The 17,681-nt window shown below is 37.6% G+C and overlaps 1 protein-coding gene across 8 annotated transcripts in view; it reads left to right on the forward strand.

The window, feature by feature from the left end:
- Window positions 1-17,681, forward strand: part of RPS6KA2 (ribosomal protein S6 kinase A2) — a 286,036-nt gene that overhangs the window by 166,035 nt on the left and 102,320 nt on the right. For all 8 annotated transcript variants that reach the window (XM_051811144.1, XM_051811149.1, XM_051811152.1 and 5 more), the window contains 2 exons: window positions 12,882-12,998; window positions 16,869-16,950. In XM_051811144.1, coding sequence (XP_051667104.1) covers window positions 12,882-12,998; window positions 16,869-16,950 — 199 coding nt within the window. The remainder of the gene's footprint in view (window positions 1-12,881; window positions 12,999-16,868; window positions 16,951-17,681) is intronic.

The raw sequence follows: 17,681 nt of genomic DNA on the forward strand, positions 1-17,681 counted from the left end.
GCACCTAATCAACCTTTGGTGCCCTTAAAACATACAGTTACAGCTTGTTGGCATAGAATTAGTTACAGAAATGAAAGCTGATGTGGATTTTTTACTTCTCTTTACTCTTACCTCCAAATGAAGGCTATTTACACAGCAGTGTTATATGTCACCCAGCTTTACTCACTATTCCATATAACTGGAAGTTAAGATATAGCTGCTGTGCAGAGATGTAGTTCTTTTGTTACTTCACTTTTCAGGTGGATCCAGTAACATAGGTTAATGCAAACTCACGGAAGATATCCGTGTTAATCTTCATAAACATAAGGATTCCTATGAAGACAAAGAATTTTGATATTGCCCTATACAAAAAGCTTTGGTTATAACTTCTGGAGAAAATTCAAGGCTAGCAGATGTCAATTTAGTCAGCCTTTGCGGGTAAAGAAACATTTTGAACATTGAAAACAAATCAGAAAAAACAGTCCAAAAATAATGTTTTTGAGAAAACTGAGCTTTTAACAAAGCAAACGGGAACTTTGGCATAGCAGAACCCTGCTATGTAGTTAGCAATGAAAAAGAACAGTTTTAAATGTAAATAAATTTAAGAATACAAAAAAAGCAAAATTTGTGGCAAATTCATAATCAGCTTTTCATTGTGTTTTACATTAGAGATTTTTTTCCTTGCAGTATTGGCTTAAATTACAGAAACTTTACCTCCCATGGTGTCTTGGAAACACTGTGGCATTGCTCATTGTTTATGACAGGGCAAATGGGGAAACAAATGAGTGCTGGACTTGTGCATTTGATTAAAGTAATGCTTTAAAAAAAGCTGTGGTTTCAGCTTTCCTCTTTGGCTTTCACTGGTCATCTTCTGGTTGTTGCGTTGTCTGTTTTTTGATTGTCCATAGTATTAATTTTAACTTCTTGTTGTTACTGATTGATTGAATTACTTCACTTACTATTCAGTTGTCTTTATGCTATTATTTATGAAATATCACTGTAGTTACAAGTGAGGCAGATATGATTGGTTGGCTAGGGTTATAAAGTAAGACCCTCTATAAAGACTATAATCTACTGTGGACATAATGGCCTAGGACTCCCTGAGAAGCACAGTAAATGCCTTATCTATAAAGGAACAGGAGTAGCTGTTGCTTGGTATCTCTGTTTCGTACGCGATTGCTGAATTCAAATGAGTTTCCAATTTTTTATGTGGCAAAAAAATTATTGGTGATTATAATGTTGCATCAGATTCTTCTTCAGAATTTTGTCTTCCAGCTGCATTAAGGATTTCACTGGCTTTGCAGTCCAATGGAGCCAGCTGGTGGTTTTGACTATCAGTGTGATAGCGTCTACCATATAGGGCATCAAAAAGCATTTTTCTTTTATTAGCTTGATATTAAAAATATTTGATTATGCATGGGTGGAATTTGGCATTGTATTCTGCTGTTCATTTTTATTTGTTCAGGTTACTAACTGAAGCTATATCTGAAATGAATGTTAAAGTAGAATAGGAAGAACTCATTTAATCAGTGTCCATTCACTTTTCTCTTGATGGGAGGTTAGTCTCTTCTAGGAGCTCCAGAAAGCTTTGTGGTTGCTCTGAGTGTAGGAACAATCTCACACAGTTTACTGTATAGTAACCTTTAACTACTCCAGCTCATTGGAGAGGTTGGATGTTGCACTATAAAGATCTGTGCTCTGGTCTTTTTGTAAGTACAGTTCTGTAATCACTTATGTCCATTCAGTAAGAAAGTAGATACAAGTTTGTCTTCTCTCTCCACCTTGTCCATTTACAGTGTCCAGCAAACTGTTTTTCAGTAAAGCCATTTGGATCATCTTTTATTTAAAAAAACCAAACAACACAACCTCTACCTGTTAAGATGCCATGTGGATTTGTTATAATCATTTTCAGCCAGAACAGGAAAATGTTGAAATAGCCACAGGTCAATGAAAATTACTGGCAGGAACTTTGTAATCTCAGTTTGACCTTTTACCTTTTTGTGTATATGTTAAAAAAATATTTGTAGAATGGAGGCTAGAGCAGTGAATTTGCTCTAAAACTGCTATACTCAATACTTAAAAATCTTGGAGGCTTCTGCACAGAAATGGATTAAACAAAAATAATTCCTTTCAACTGACTTCCTTGATCATCATGTACCGTTATTTTCAATAGAGTTTTTGTGAATAAGGTGGTTGAAGATGAGAACCAAGAGCACTTGATGTAAATCTCCCTTTACATAGTTGAGGCAGAGTAAAAAGGCTGCAGGGCCATATCTTGCAGTCTGCAGGAACGTGGTGGTGAGCGCTGCAGTTGGGCTCAGTTTTAAGTTGTCTTGGAAGTTTCTTGTAAGGTGATCTAGGGGCCAAATACTTCCAGGATTGTGCTAACGAGTGAAATGTATTTTGAATTAAGAGGCTGAAGAAACTGGTGTTGTCTCATACTTGTTAAAGCTTCCCCCAGTGTGAAAGTTTAGCAAGCTATGTGACACAGCGTTGTGGTTTTGCTCTTCCAGTTTCACGTCCAAGAGCCCTGATTTCCCTGATTTGTAGTAGGAGGTCGTGGCAGTAGCCAGGCAGGGTAAGAATGTCCCTGCAGAAGATTGTAGCAATAGTTGGTACAGGTATACATCAGGCCAGAAAACTGAAACTGAGGGAGCACCTCACATTGTCTGTTGGAGACTTTAGAAAATCCATAGTGAAAAAAGGTAGGTCAGTCAAGGGCTGGCCTGCAAATATCCAGTATAATGCAGTGTATATCTTTTGAAATGCATGTATGCTTCATCTGATGCTAAAGGAATCATTGAGGTATGAGGGAAGGGAGAACTAATTTGTATCTGAGCTAATCAGCATAGACTTTACAGTCAGCAGAAAGGGACAGACTTACTAAGTCCTGTTTTAGAGACCTGCTGTTGTCTGAAACAAAGCAAAGCCTAAAAGCAACCATTTCTCTGTCAGCTGGACACAAGTTTAGACAGATACCTCAGAGAGAGACATATGTTTGGATGAATCCTACTCTGGAAATCCTTCTGGACTTCAGTAGACTGTGGATCAGCTTTGGCTGAACTTGTGATTTTCGCTGCTGTGAAGATGTGATAAGCTCATCAAGATCCCAGTCAGCTGAGAACAAACTAACTTACCCCACGTGCACTTTTATTATACAAAAACACATTATCCATTGTAAATCTCTGCAAAAGGGATTGGTACAGTAGTTTGATGTCATTGAAATAAAGGAGTCTTCAAACAATGTTGCAAAGGAGTTTCTTTGCATCCAGATGGATTTTCTGTGTTTTGTTTATTCTCATTCTTAAAAGTTACATATTTTCAGTCAGTGTGTATAAATAATATATGCTTCTGTTTAGTACAGTGATTGTAAACAATTATTCCCTTCATAGAAAAGAGGATGTATGATAATGAGTTAGCAGCTTGTTCCTTGGAGATTGGCTGTGTGAATCTTTGAGGGACATGAACCAGAGGCTTCTTAGTAGTTTACAAAACCACAAAATGTAATGGGCCTTTTCCTAGGCCAGATTTCCAGTAGACTGCTGTAAATCTGTTTTAAACAGGTACTAGTGTGTGGTAACAGTCCTTAGGCACTGAAATATGTACATCTGCAAATGACCTAAGTCATAGCAATGGATGTAATAAAAGTGTACAGCTGAAGAGATAAGTATGCAGTTTTAGTATCCCTTGTTAAATATTTGTCCATGAAACTGGAGCCCAGCATGGGATTGTCAGGTACTTTGTGTAACTTTTTTTTATTTTATCTGTGTGTTTTTGTATAACTTTAAAAATTGAAGCTGGAGTCTACACAAATAAGCAGAGCTTGGATTTACAGCATTCATATGTGTTTTGGTAGCCCAGCTGAGTTACTGAAGAAGGTTGGATGCCCAAGGCTATTAACCATTTATGCAGCAAAGCCTGGTCCCCATTGTGCTCTCACCCTTTCTTTTGGGAGCAGTTCTAAGTGTGCCAGGGCTGCTTACCAGCTTTCCCATCAGATCACTCCAGTACATACATGCATGCCTGCACTCTTTCCTCATCCCAGGAATATAGTTAGGTATTTAAATCAGATTAAGCTGCTGTGTAAAAGGGACAAAAGTTACATTTCAAGTTGTTTAATATTGCAGTTCTTCTCTCAGTTTGCTTCTCTGTTGGCATAGGCACAAGACCAGTTGCCCTTGTCTGGTGCCCTTTTTGATACCCCTTTTCTCTCTGCCCTCCACCTCTTATTCCTCTGTCCACGTTGTTGCTAAATCTTGTCATATCATCTCTGTAGAATTTCTCTTTTGCCATCTTTTCTCTGCCTCAATCAGCTGCATCAGCCTCTCCTTCAATGCCTTCACTGATGCTCTGTGCTGTGAACAGTAGCATTTAAACTAATTTGTATTTGCCTTGATTCCATAATGACCTCACATTAGTCCCTTTCCCTATTAATACTCTGCCTGTAAAATGCCATTGAGATAATGAACCTCATTACAACACATTTTTCCCTGAAATAATAGCAGCAAGACTCCAGTTTGTGAAGTACAAGCTGGTTGAACCCTTAGCTGATGCTTGATTTAATTAATGGGAGGACACAAAATGTGCAAGCAGGCCAGTATTCCTCTCACAGGCAAAATGATAATTACCAAACCCTACGAGTGATTTGTAAACAGCAGATGGGTATTTTTCCTAAACTGACTAATCTGGTAATGTGATTATCTCTTATTACAGCCTTTTGTCCACTCTGCCTCACATTTTGAGATGAAACCTGATATTTTTCCTTTAATATGCATATTAAAGATGGTACAGTTCTTTTAAATCACCGTGCAAATGCCCCAGGGCTTTGTATTTTCTACTTACTGTGCTGTGGTGCTATTTTATTTGGATCAAGAAACGGTGAGGAAATGGTTGCAAATATGTTTTGCTTAAGCAGTTTATCTTCTTAGTGCAGCTGGAGTTTTTATTTCACACTCGAACTAGTAAAACATCAGAAACCTTTTTTTCTAGTTTGTGAAGCAGCTGAGTACAGCAATAAGGAAACTGGAGTAATTTAGTAAGTATTTATAATTCTTTAATAGTATCCTGAACAGATAGTCCTTCCTCCTTTTTGGGGCCTAATATCATAGTATCTGAGCATTTCATAGTCTTTTCAGTGCTCTTATACTCCCTTAACTCCATGAAAAAGGAAGATGACCTTACCTGCATTTTAAAGATGGAAAGCTGGGACACAGGGATGTGGGGCCTACCTGTATCCTGTCATGGAAATGCATGAATGATGGGTTGCCATCCCATTAGGACTGTCACACTAGGGCTTCCCTGTGAATGCTGATGTGCTGCAGCAGGTACCAGGCAGCTCTGGTGAGTGGACTGCAGTGGTGGTGGGTGGGGGCATCACTGGGAGGGTCTTTGGTGGGAGTCACCCAAGCCACTCACAGCGAGTTTGTGAGTGGTTCAGAATGGAGTGCACAGGGAATGATACTGACCTGGGAATCAAACTTGAACTGTAGTGGAGAGTAACATATGAAAACCTGAATAAATTAATTTTTTTCAAAGCAGTCATGCATACTGTCCCCTACTATTGCATGTTGTTTTCATAACCCTTTTTAGTGATGATATAGCATCATCATAAAGAAACAAGAATACTTGCCCTTCTAGGAGTAATAATTTCTTCTAGGCACTGGCTCCAGACAGGCTGGGAGTTAGTTGCTTGGTGAATGAGAAGCAAGTGTTCCTCTTTTGCCTGTTCACCAGCAGAAAGGATCAGTAATGGACCTTACAGCTCTTCTGAGTTGTAAAGGCCAATGGCACACCTGTAAGCCATGCCAAGTAGGATGTTGATGAAAATGTTCCTGCTCCTATTTATTGTAGCTTAGAGCAATATAGCTGAGTTCTTTGTCCTTTAATGGTGTGACTCATTTTGAGACTGTTTCTGTTAAAGTTCACAAGTGTGTTTGAGTATTTGTAGAATGCTGCTATGTGAGTAAGGCTGGCCAACTGTTTGTATTTTTTTTGTGACCAGACAGTTCTGCTTTTGTTCTGCTTTTTTTAACCCTTTGCTTTAATAGTTTTTTATGTGCTCTTTCTACTCACCACGCCTAGTGTTACTCTGACTAGTGGTTTGAGTCCAGGGTTGCAAGTTCAATCAAGAATTGGTGTGTGCCTGTATTTCATGTATATCTGCACTTGTAATAGGAAGATTGTTCTTCTTATGCATCTTCATAGTCATTGTGTTGTATATATTTGTCCTAGTCAGGAACTGAGTCTGTAAAGACACTATAGTCATCAGACAAAGAGCACCAATCTTCAAGACCAAAATACTCCAATCTGAGCTAAAGGAGAATTCAGTTGTAGGCCACCTGATATCATGTATTACTGGATACATTTCAGACTATTTGTCTGTTCATTACTGCAGTATGAGATAATTTCGTATTTTTTCTGTGTTAATTCTCACAGTATTCCCACCAGATAGTTAAAAGCAAATAAGAATAGTTCAGGTTGGGGAGGAAGTAGAAAAATGCCTAATTTACCAGAGCTGGAAAATCCTGATAAGTGGATTGCTCCCAACACCTTGGAGTATTTTTTAATCATGTAGATGTTTCAAGGATAAAAGTTCTTTTGAAAAAAAAAATGAAATTTCAATAGAAGTTTTGTTAAGGTTCCCATAGCATTTATCAGTGAACATCCCTTTTGTAATACCATTAAAAATCTGTCCACAATACTACTCTATTTAAGTATTTTTCAAAATTATACAGTAAACATGAATTCATCTCAGCAAGTTATCTTAGGCTTTCTTCATAGTCAGAACAGAAAAATGTGCACTTTTCAGGATGTGATTTCATCTGATCTCTTTTGATCATTAAGTCCCTGCTTCTCTCTATTGACTGCCAAGTAAACCTAGACAATTATTTAAAATGTTGTCTCCTGCACTATAAATACTTGCATTTATTTAGCTGAATCCAACACTAAGTGACTCATCAAAGACACACAGGAAGCCTAGTAGCACAAGACTGCACCCAAATCTCCCAGATACTCCAACCTCCACCTCATGGACTTCACCAGTCTATCCAGTAAATTGTATTCACTGCCTTTGCTCTCTGTGATTCATCTCTTCCCATTTAGCTTGTTTGACTTCTGCTGAACCTCAACTGTAGAACCGTGCATTAGGGAGAAGAAACTAAAAATGTGGGATAAAAAACTGGAGCTGGAGGGAAATGCTGAAGAGAGTTTAATAGTTATTCTCTCTATAGAAAAGTCTGCTGAATTTAGCAGTGACTGAGAGTGGGTTGTACTCCACAGAAATTGCTCTAAGGTTTTTGTTTTCCAGCAAGTTTTGACCTACTTCTTGGAATTCCATATGGAAGATAACACATTCTAATCACATTTGTGAAAGATCGGGGAAGGAAATCTCAATCTCTTAAAATTGTTGTGTATTATTTAACTCCATATGACCTTTTGAGAAGGTAGGTGACCTTATGCTTGAAAACCAAATACAGACCTGGCACAATGTCCAAGAGATTCACTGTGAGTTCCACATGCTTCCTTAAGGCCACAGTAAGTCCAATTCATTGTTGTTAAAGCAAATGTTTATTTGACAGTAGAGAACAAAGCAACCAGACCCACTTAGGGTATTATTTCTCAGTTTACATCTTTCCAGACCACAATAGAGACCAGAACTTGGAATACAAACCATTTAAAATGGAAGATTTCTTTCTCAACTTTTACTCCAGCTGCTGGAGACTGGCTTGGGAAGAGGCTAATGAAAATGCTCCTATACATTTTCTTTTTAATGTGGATACTTGTCCTCAAAGAACTGAACACAGGCCGGCAGTTCATTCCCTGCCTTAGGCAGCATTTGAATAGCCTATTATGTCGTAACACAAATTACTCTCCAATGGGTTGAGCCAGATTAGAACCTGTCAACAGAGGTGGAAACCTGGCCTCATCTTTATCAGACATATCCTGTCCTAACTATTCCCATATCGGATTTTAAAAATGCTTAATGAACTGTATTATTTTGGAATGTTGTGTTGCCTGTGATACTTGGAAGTTAAATAGTTGTGATTTGGGTTTATGTTAGGTGGTAACCTGCCAAATGGCAAGACTGGTAACAAAATAAAGTCTGTATCTTGAGCATATGCTATAGACAAATAACGATTCTTTCAAACGACAATAACATAACTTCAGAGTTATCATTATTTCTTATTTCCTCTTGCCACATTTTCATTCATTTCTTTGTTGTCCTCAACCCTTACAGCACACAAGCCTGACTGCAAAACTTACACATCAAAAGTGCACATATTTTTATTAAAAAACGAAGCTAACCCATTATGACCATACCTGTATCCCAGTCTTGATCCTCTGCAACTGAAGAGATGGCCAGGCAAGGAGTAAAATCTTACATTAGTACCATGGCTTTTGACCCTGTGATATGGTAGCATAAAATTTTCCATTGGTAGAAGTAGCTGATTCTGTAATAACTACCTCTCCAGATGTTTGAAGTCTTGGTGAGGAAAGTTTTTTGTGTGTGGCTGAAATATATTGGACACAGTTAATGTGGTCTCTGACTTTGATGACGTTGGCGCTGCTTGTTCAGAAACCTCTTGGAGAGTAGCCAGACAGGACTCCAAAAGAGATTAAGCCTGTCCATTTTCTAGGAGGTATTCTTTCCGTAATGTTTGCTGAGAGGCTGTAAAACAGACCAGATAATAGACTACAGCTAAAGTGAAAAGAGTTGCTCTCTGGGAAGGCCTGTCCTTTTGAATGACTTTTTGCACTTCACTCCCATGTCCATAGCCCTACACTTTCTGATCCTACTCCAGTATGTGACAGTGAGTTGGGAAGTATTGTTGCAGTTAGAAGAGTTTTCCATGGTTGCTCTCCATCAGCCACCAGGCATTAGGGCCTCTCTTTCTTCAAGAGGGGCCTGTGCTATCCACAGTCACAAGACAAGAACAGAAGCTCTCTTCTCCTTTGTCCCAAGGGAGAGCAGATCAAAATGGCCTTTTCATTCAAATACTGGGTTAACTTTAATCTCCGAAACTTATGCCAGCTTGGGGGAAGCCTCTAAGTGAGTAATACAGTATAGAATCAGATCCTGAAGAGGTCTTTCTTGTAGTAGCATAGAGAAGCACTCTCCATTCCTCTTTTATCCTTCTGGTTCATTGCCCTCCCTCCTCTAGTCTGTCCTGCTTGACCATGTGCTTTCTTCAAACCGCCAAAAACATCCATCTCACTTTTGTCACAGGATGATGCTTTTTGTGCAAACATAAATATTTAGAGAAGTTTACGAAAGATTAAGCTTCATCAAGTCAAGCATTCCAGCTAATGCAATGTCGGGACAAGTCAGCAGGGAGCAAGAGCCTGGGCTGCTGTGCACAGCTGTTGCAAGATCAAACTATGGAACATTCATTTTTGACTCCACCAACTTCACTGATCAAAACCATTTTCAAAGTTGGCTGCTATTTTTTTCCAGAGTGAAATCCTTCTCATCAAAACAGCTTCTTCAGTATGCAGGCTTTGTCTGTGTTGTGAATCTCTTGCCTCAGTTTTATTGTTGGTATGGAAATTCCTGATGCAGATATGCTGCACTTGCTGGAACAGTGAAAAAAAAGTTCTTAAGATGCAACTTAGAGCAAAAACAGTTGAGAGATCTGTGATTTGATAGTTTGGGTTTCACTCTGATCATCAATATCTGAGAAAAATTATGCCATATTCCCTATTAATGTAATACAGGGAGACTTCAAAAGATGTAAATGAGAAAATCCTGTATAAGTAAGAATATTAATCAAGAATATAAGAGCATTTGGTTTGTGGGGTTTTTTTTCCTAGTAAGGTAATACAAACAGAAGTTATTCCAGAATTTATGCAGCCAAGTAAGTAATAAGATATAGGAACACATGCAAGGCAAATGGGTGCATGTGTGCAAACACATCAGCATATATTTCCTTTAAGGGGCTGTGTCCATCTTCAGTCTCAAGCACTGACAGTTTGGCTTTCTGCTCCAGCGGGAAGTGGGTTTGTCATACTAGCTAAAATACTATCTACCTTTTGGACAGCTCACAAGTGCCACCACTGTGGTGATGATCGGTGAAAAAATAGATGTCTGGCATGCTTTTCTTCAGTGCTGCTGTGCTGCCCCTTTCTAGTGAGGAGACCACAGGAAATCCACAGGAAATCCTACCTTCCTAGAAAAATATCCTGCTTCCTCCTAAGGACCCATGGATCAGGCAGCTCGACTTGACTTTGGGCAGATTGAAAGAGAATATTCTTTCATAGGAAGTGACTCAAGCTTTATTGTTTGAGACACTGAAAACCACAGTAAAAAAAACCAGCTGGTCTGACCAAGATGACCCTTAGAAGCCTCTTCTAATCAATGTTTTTACAGTTTAATGAAGTCACAAAATCTAACAGATATTTCTCGTCTTTAGAATCTGTGCTTCTCTGATAAACTTTGGTAGGCCTTGTATTTGGTTCCATTCTTTTTAATATCTTTTTTTTCTGATATATTAATTAAAGATGCATGTAATTATTGGTTTTATTGCAAGTTTTTAATTAATTATGCTAATCTCTGGAAATGTTAGAAATTTTTAAGCATTCTTCCAGCAAGCTGAATTGTCAACACCTTAATACTTTTAATATATTCCTGTAACTGAACACATTTCATGAACTTAAAGAGGTTATATTAAATTTAATAATACAATGAGAAATATTCTTAAGGTTGTAGGCCTAAGACTTTGATGACTAATATGAATGGACAAATTAAAACTCACTCATCATTAAACTTGCAAATGTTACTGACAATGAGTTCATGGTTCAGGTTGAAGTACAATCTAGCTGAATTAAAAAGGAGTTTGCTGTTTGTAGTAGATCTCATCCACCATTTTTGAGATCAAGGTGTCAGCTCAAAGAAGAAGAAAATCTGAGGAAGGTACATGGTGTATATAAAATTTGGGTTAGTTTCCTTTTCACAGAGTTTTGTCTCCTGAATAATTTCCAAATTTGCATCCACATACTGCATCACCTGGTTGCAGTGGATGGTTCTTGCTGAGCTGTGCTTCTGTGCAAAATAGAGATGGGCCAAATCATGAAATAGTGACTAGGTACCCTCAAGCTGCATTGACTTGAGATGTCATGCAGTTTTTTAAATCATACCATGGTTTTTAAGTGGGGGTCCACACAAAGAGACTGGCCTGCAGAAGTAAATCCTCCCAAACTCTGCCTGTACTTCATAGAGAGCAAACTCTCAAGCACATGAGGTCTAGTGTGGAGGTGTTCAGGAGGCCAACTCTTTGGGGAGTAATTTTTATCCTTCATGTGTAACTGCTGAACAAGATGGATGGTGAGCCCTGCTCTCCAGATACTTTATCTAAACTGCAGCATGGCAGGGTGGGCTAAGCTTGAAGTAATGTTCTTATCAATGTGCAAGTCTCAGCTGCAGGCAGTTTACTAAAGATGCATATCCCTCGGTATGAATACTCATCACTTCTGATCTTGGTGGAGCCTTTGATAACAGCATGTGGATAATACTGGGTTTCTTTAGGAAACAGCTAATACAGAGTATTGAAGTTGTATGAATTTACTACTGTTTTTCTCACCTAGGAAAAAAATAAATAAAAAAAAATTATACATTTAATATCTCCCACAGCAAATAAATCCAGAAAAATGAGAAGAGAGGTCCTGACAGTTACGTACTTAGAAATTCTTTAAATCCCTCTGTGAAAACTGTTCATTAGTTTCAAGCATTTCCTTTCAGGCAAACCTTAAACTAGAGGAATTAGGTTCAGAAAAATGAGTTGTTGTGAGATGATGATTATTTTCCATGACTGTGGTAGCGTGTACAAAGTAGATAAAGCTTTCCAAACCAAGCAGAAGATACAGTCCCTGTTCCAAAGCACATGAGTGCAAAGGGGCAGGGTAGGAAAGAGAAGGAATGAAGTTTTCATATAGAAAGCAATTGTGGTAGTGCAAGCCATGTATCCGATGAATTACAGCTGGTAGAAAGTGATAGCAATGTTTCTGGATGAGAAGAGAATGAAATTTATTCTTGTTTAGTACAGAATGTACTAAATTAGTGATTCCCCTCAAACTGGAATATGAAAAAAAATAAGTTTTGTACTCAAAATCTGTATTTTCGTTGTAGGAAAGTTAGAACAAGTAGTTTGGAGGAAAAAAAAAAAAAGAAAAAAACCACTCACAAGCCCAAACCAAAAAGTTCAAATGTAGGTGTACAAAACATACAAAACAAAAATAAGTCTTAATATTATCTTCCCTTATCATTGTGTCCTTGAAAAGCAGGTCCTTTCTTCAAGGTTTCTTTTCAGCTCAGTGACTTTCTGGGTTGCTGCAAACTGTGTAGTCCCTCTGGGTCTCACATGACCCAGTCGCTCTCTTTTTAGAGGAACATGCCAAAAAAACATGAAACAAACAACTAAAACAAATGCCATATGTCACAGCTTTCAAGATGAAAGTCCTAATTGAACTGGTGTCTTTGAGGAATATGCTTCTATTGACAGCGAAAATATTTTAACAAAAGAACCTGGAAAATCCGAAGCTAATTCTTGCAAGCAAGAAAGTGTGTGCTGGACCCTCTGTAGTACAGATTCAAGTACATGCCATTCTGCTAGCAAGGTCTCTGATGGGCATACCAAGTTCCACAGTATATTTTTGACCTCAGTTTGTGTATTCTGTCTTTACTTAGTCATATCTTGAGGCTCAATAAACAGAAGTACCAGACCTGGATGTCCTGACAGTTACCATCCCCAGCCAGTAAAAGGCACATGGAATATTTGGACAAGCATTTGTTTCTATTTTCAAAATTTGCTACATGACTATAGTGTCACAGAAGATGAGATTTTAAAAATTAATATGTTTCCTTAGGATAAGAGCTCTGATTTGGGGATATTGTTTTGTTTTCTTTGCAGGAAGAAGGTATCGTGAAGGAAATAGACATCAGTCATCATGTCAAGGAAGGTTTTGAAAAAGCAGATCCTTCTCAGTTTGAGCTGCTGAAAGTATTAGGACAAGGTTCATATGGGAAGGTAATTTTTATTTTTATCTAATCACCTAGAGCAACACTGAAAATATAATATCTTTTCTCTGAGTTCATTTACACTGATAACGTTGTCCATATATAAATTATATTGTAAAGGCAGATAAGCAAAGCTCTTCTATGTTCATTTTAATAACACTTCTGTCTTTTAGCTTGATTTCTGCATATAAACCAGTTTAGCAAATAATGCTTAGGGTTCTGGGCAGTGAGCATCACTGTTTATAAAATTAGATTCTCCTCCCTCTTTCTGACCTGTTCACCAGGGAGTTGAGTGTGCCACTGCTGCTTAGTTGGAGAATATAAATAGGAGCATTCAAAGACTTAAAGAAGTCAGCTGCACAGTTCCCACTAAGGGCAAATGGGACCTCAAGCACATTTCCAAGTCCCAGACTGCTGTTAAGCTCACACTCAGAGACCTTGAAAGGATCCTGGAGATAAACCCCACTGCAGAGGATGGCCAGCATTATGGTGAGATCATAGGGGGAAAAAACCTGGCTACATGACCACAAGCTAATTACTGGAAATAGCATTCTTCACATAACCTTAAGACCAACGATTTTCTGAATCCCAAAGACAGTTCTTCTTCAGCAGGACATATTAGTTGGAAATGAGAATAGGAATGAAAGATGGAAAGAAAGAGGGAAGAGTCAGTTCTGCCTTAAAGTCTTTCCATGGTTTAAATAAGTCACTGAAACCTTTGGAACAGTAAACCTAATTGAAACCAGGCATGAAAGACCTTATAATTGTAAGTATATTATTTTGTGAGTTTTTTTGAAAATACTTCCCAATCAGGGCCTTTAGTTTTATTCCTAAAAGAAGCTATATTGAGAGTATTTATCAACTTCCTGAGTATTCTAAAGTTATATTGATAATTAAGTCTATTAGAAGTTCCCCGAGATGAGAGATATCAGGAAAGTTAACTTTCAATACCAAGTTTTGATCTAGAGAATTTCTTGAGAACACAGTGATAATATCTGAGTTTTGAAAATTAAATAAATGTGAAAAATCAAACAACTCAAAATTAGATTTACTGTATGACTCAATACAAGGAGAAGAGCAAGAGAAGGAAGTGTCTTCTGCAAAAGCAACATGGGCAGAATGGCCAGTTTTCAGATTCAGGCAGTAAAGATTTTAGAAATGGTTTGCTGTCTGTCTTATAGTGTATTGGTGTATATCAGTATTAACTGTTTGAGTTGGCCTTCTAGCTTTAGCCATTTTATAAGCAGAATGCCTAATCTCTGCCACCACTTCCTAAAAGGAGATCTGATTTCTGGGAGATCAGAGTGTGAGTATAAACATCATACTTGTTTGGAGCTGCGGGTGATTACAAATGACTTTCTGTTTCTTATGCAATCTTCAACCACCTAAATTTTTATCACCTTGGTATTTGAGCTAATGGTTCAAATCATAAGTGTCTGGGGATGCAAACCTTTAGGTTTTCAAGTTGTTCACCCAAGGTCTAAATAATTTCTTGCAGGATTTGAGATAATTTCTAAGGGAGTGGCCTCAACACTCTTGAGAGGCATAGCACTTGCTTAGCTTTCTAGATTAGGATTTGGGTGATAAACCAATTGTTCCAGCCCAGGGAGTTTTGCTAGTTCAGGTGTTAATAACCTGAGGTGCTTGCAAACATATTAAAATAGAAAACTGAAAGTCATGCTCAGCCACATGCCCATGCTATTTTGGGAAACTAGTATAGTATAGCTAATATAACCAGTCAAGTAAGCACTCCAGGGCCACTTAGTGGTTTCAAGAGTGATGTAGCTTTACCTTTAAGAATAATCAGGATGATGTCATTTTGCAGTACAATGCATTTTCGTTTGTTCTGTTTCCTTTTTTGGTTTGATGATTATTTTGGTGTCCTATGAAAAAGAACACAGTGTTCTTGACTCATCTTTTTTGGAAGGAATGCAGACAAGTGCCCTATCCCATGCTACAGGGAACAGCTGACTAGTGACTAGTAACGTAAATTGGTAATTTTGCTTATTATAGCAATACAGGTATTACAAGTTTTGCAAGATTACATGGCAGACAAGATATTTCTAGAAGTGCAGCCTAATATTTCTGCAGATGCAGCACGCTGTGCTTTTCTATGTGCACTACTGCTTAAAACCATTATCTTAAGGGTTTGAGTTTTGGCATTTTTTGGGGTAAAGAGTGCATAACCATTTTTACAGAATAATAATAATACAGCTGAAAATCTGGTGTCTGGGCAAGCTTGCTTTTGACTTTCTGCTCCCTTTCAATGTAATGCAAAAATTAAATCTTTTACTTGAGCTGGATAGAAAAATATCCCAGCTTTTCTCTGTAAACTTCTAAATGGATTGACTTCCTGTTAATGCTGGAGCAGCTGAGCTTAATTTATCATGAATGTTAATGAAAAACACTTCACAAAGTCTTATGTGTTCCTGTTGGATCCAGATTTCATCATTTGTTCCTACAGTTGTGAGTGCCGGAGCTATTTGTGTGTTCATCAAACTAGGAAACAGGAGATGGGAACAAGCAACATGTGCCCAAGCTCAGCCAGTCAGGGCAGCTTGGCTGAGGAACTGTGCATATCTCCTATACACAGGAAACATCTTGAGAAGGAAAGTCTCACCAAAAATGTATCAGATCACATGCAGAAGTGTGGTAGCAATGATGCTGTCAGATGTAACAGTTCTAATTAAGGTGTTGGGGTTTTTTTCTATTTCTAACTTCTGTACCTGTTTGGTAAAAGCTATTCTCCCTCCACAAAAATCCTTCCTTAAAGGATGTTTGAGAAGATCCTAATCTGTTTACAGATTTTTATTTTAGTAAGAAGAGTCTTTCAACTTGCAAATAATGCACTAGAAACAGACTTCCTCTTTTTTTTTTTTTTTGGCTTTTTATATTTTAGGTGGAGACAGTTAACAAAGCTGCATGGTTCCTGGACAGGAAATTAATAAAATAATTGCTAAAGAATTTTTAATCTAACTGGATTTTGTTAATTTCTATATTTGTAATTATATGTACGTGGTACTGTATTTTTATTTCTGTGTTTGTCTTCAGCTTCTGTCCAGTAACAAAAGTGCTGAAATAAAAAAAAAATAAAAAAAGACACTGTTGTCTGGTACTTCTGACCTCAGCAAACAGAGTAAGTGCTGGGAATCAACTAAAAGATTTGTTTATTTTATTTTCAATTATTAAAACACTGAAAGTCTTATAAAGACCAAACTAAGCTACTGATTTCTTTGTTCACTACCTCTCCAGTGCTCAGATGCACTCAGGGGCAGATAAATATATTTGCATGGAGTAAAACAAATAGAATACATTTTTAGCTACAACTTTAGTTTATTTCAATTAAAAATTTACACTGTCAGAAGATGAGGCATAGGAGACTATAACAGGGAAAACTGTCTTTATTAGAATAACAGATTTTCAGCTGTATGGACTTTCTGCTTCAGTTACATCTTAGGCAAAGTCACCATTCATGATTTCCAGCATAAATTAGACCAAATTGGTTTTTCTCTGTAATGTAATTGATGGCAATAATTTTAAGACACTGCACATTCCAAAACACAAATGAGATATAAATTTTTTTCATGTAAAGTTGGTCAGAATATGAAGAGCTATGTGCACACTAATTCTGACTCTTCACTCAACTTTAACTGGATATATAAGGGCAGTTAATAATGTTGAACATATTTTCTTTCTGAGGTGGTAAAGGCTTAAAACTGAAAATTTCCAGAGCTAGCTCGACCAATTGCAGGTGAAATAGATATTAAATACTTTCAGCTAGTAATTTCCTGAACAATAGTATCTTTTCTCCTGTCAAATGCAGTAAGGCTTGTAAGTAGAAATTCAGTACTTATCTGTACAAAACATTTGCTTTTTACAGGTATTTCTAGTAAGGAAGATCAAAGGATCTGATGCAGGCCAGCTTTATGCCATGAAGGTACTTAAGAAGGCAACTCTGAAAGGTAAGGACTGGGACAGTGGCTGCAATCTCTATTTCTGTGCTACTTAGTAATTTATTTTCCTTGCCATTTTTTACATCACTGCTGCTTTATGGTATGTGAGTGTATAAATATGTCTCTGCTATCCTCTAAAATTCTACCTCACTGTAGTGAATGTTCTAAAAAAACATAAACAAAAATATATTACCTATAAAGTGTGGGAGAAGGAAAAGAGGGGTTTGGAGTTTCCCAGCTGCATGCTTTCTTCATTTTCTTAGTGTTATTTATAGGACTTCTGTTGGGTGTATATTAATTTGTATTGCAGTGTCAGTATCTTTCTGTTGCTGAAGTAAATAAGGATAACCCCTCAGACGTCAATATGTACCAGAAACTTATTTCTGTTTCTTTTTATGACCCATAACTTTTCACCCAAAGTGAAAACTTGGTATTCCCTCTTTTGCTGTGTAACTCTGAGGTTGTGTTGAGCAGCTTTGGAGAGGGGGAGGGTTTCTTTTGCATCCCCAGACACTCAATTGTTTCTTAATATTTGATGGCTAAATATGTAACATTAGATTACACTGGAAAAGAGAAGAGCTGTATTATGGCAGTATCTTAGGAAATCTCAAAATTTAGATAGTGATTTTAAGCTACCCATATTGTACCATCAAATTTCTATTCTTTCAAGAACAGGCACCTCTGTTTTTGCAGTTCCTCGGTTCATTATAGCATAGAAACGTTGCTCTCCTCCCTTGACT

Source organism: Manacus candei, unplaced genomic scaffold, assembly GCF_025592945.1.
Source record: "Manacus candei isolate 608988 ecotype Guabito, Panama unplaced genomic scaffold, ASM2559294v1 h1tg000081l, whole genome shotgun sequence".
Lineage (NCBI taxonomy): Eukaryota > Metazoa > Chordata > Aves > Passeriformes > Pipridae > Manacus > Manacus candei.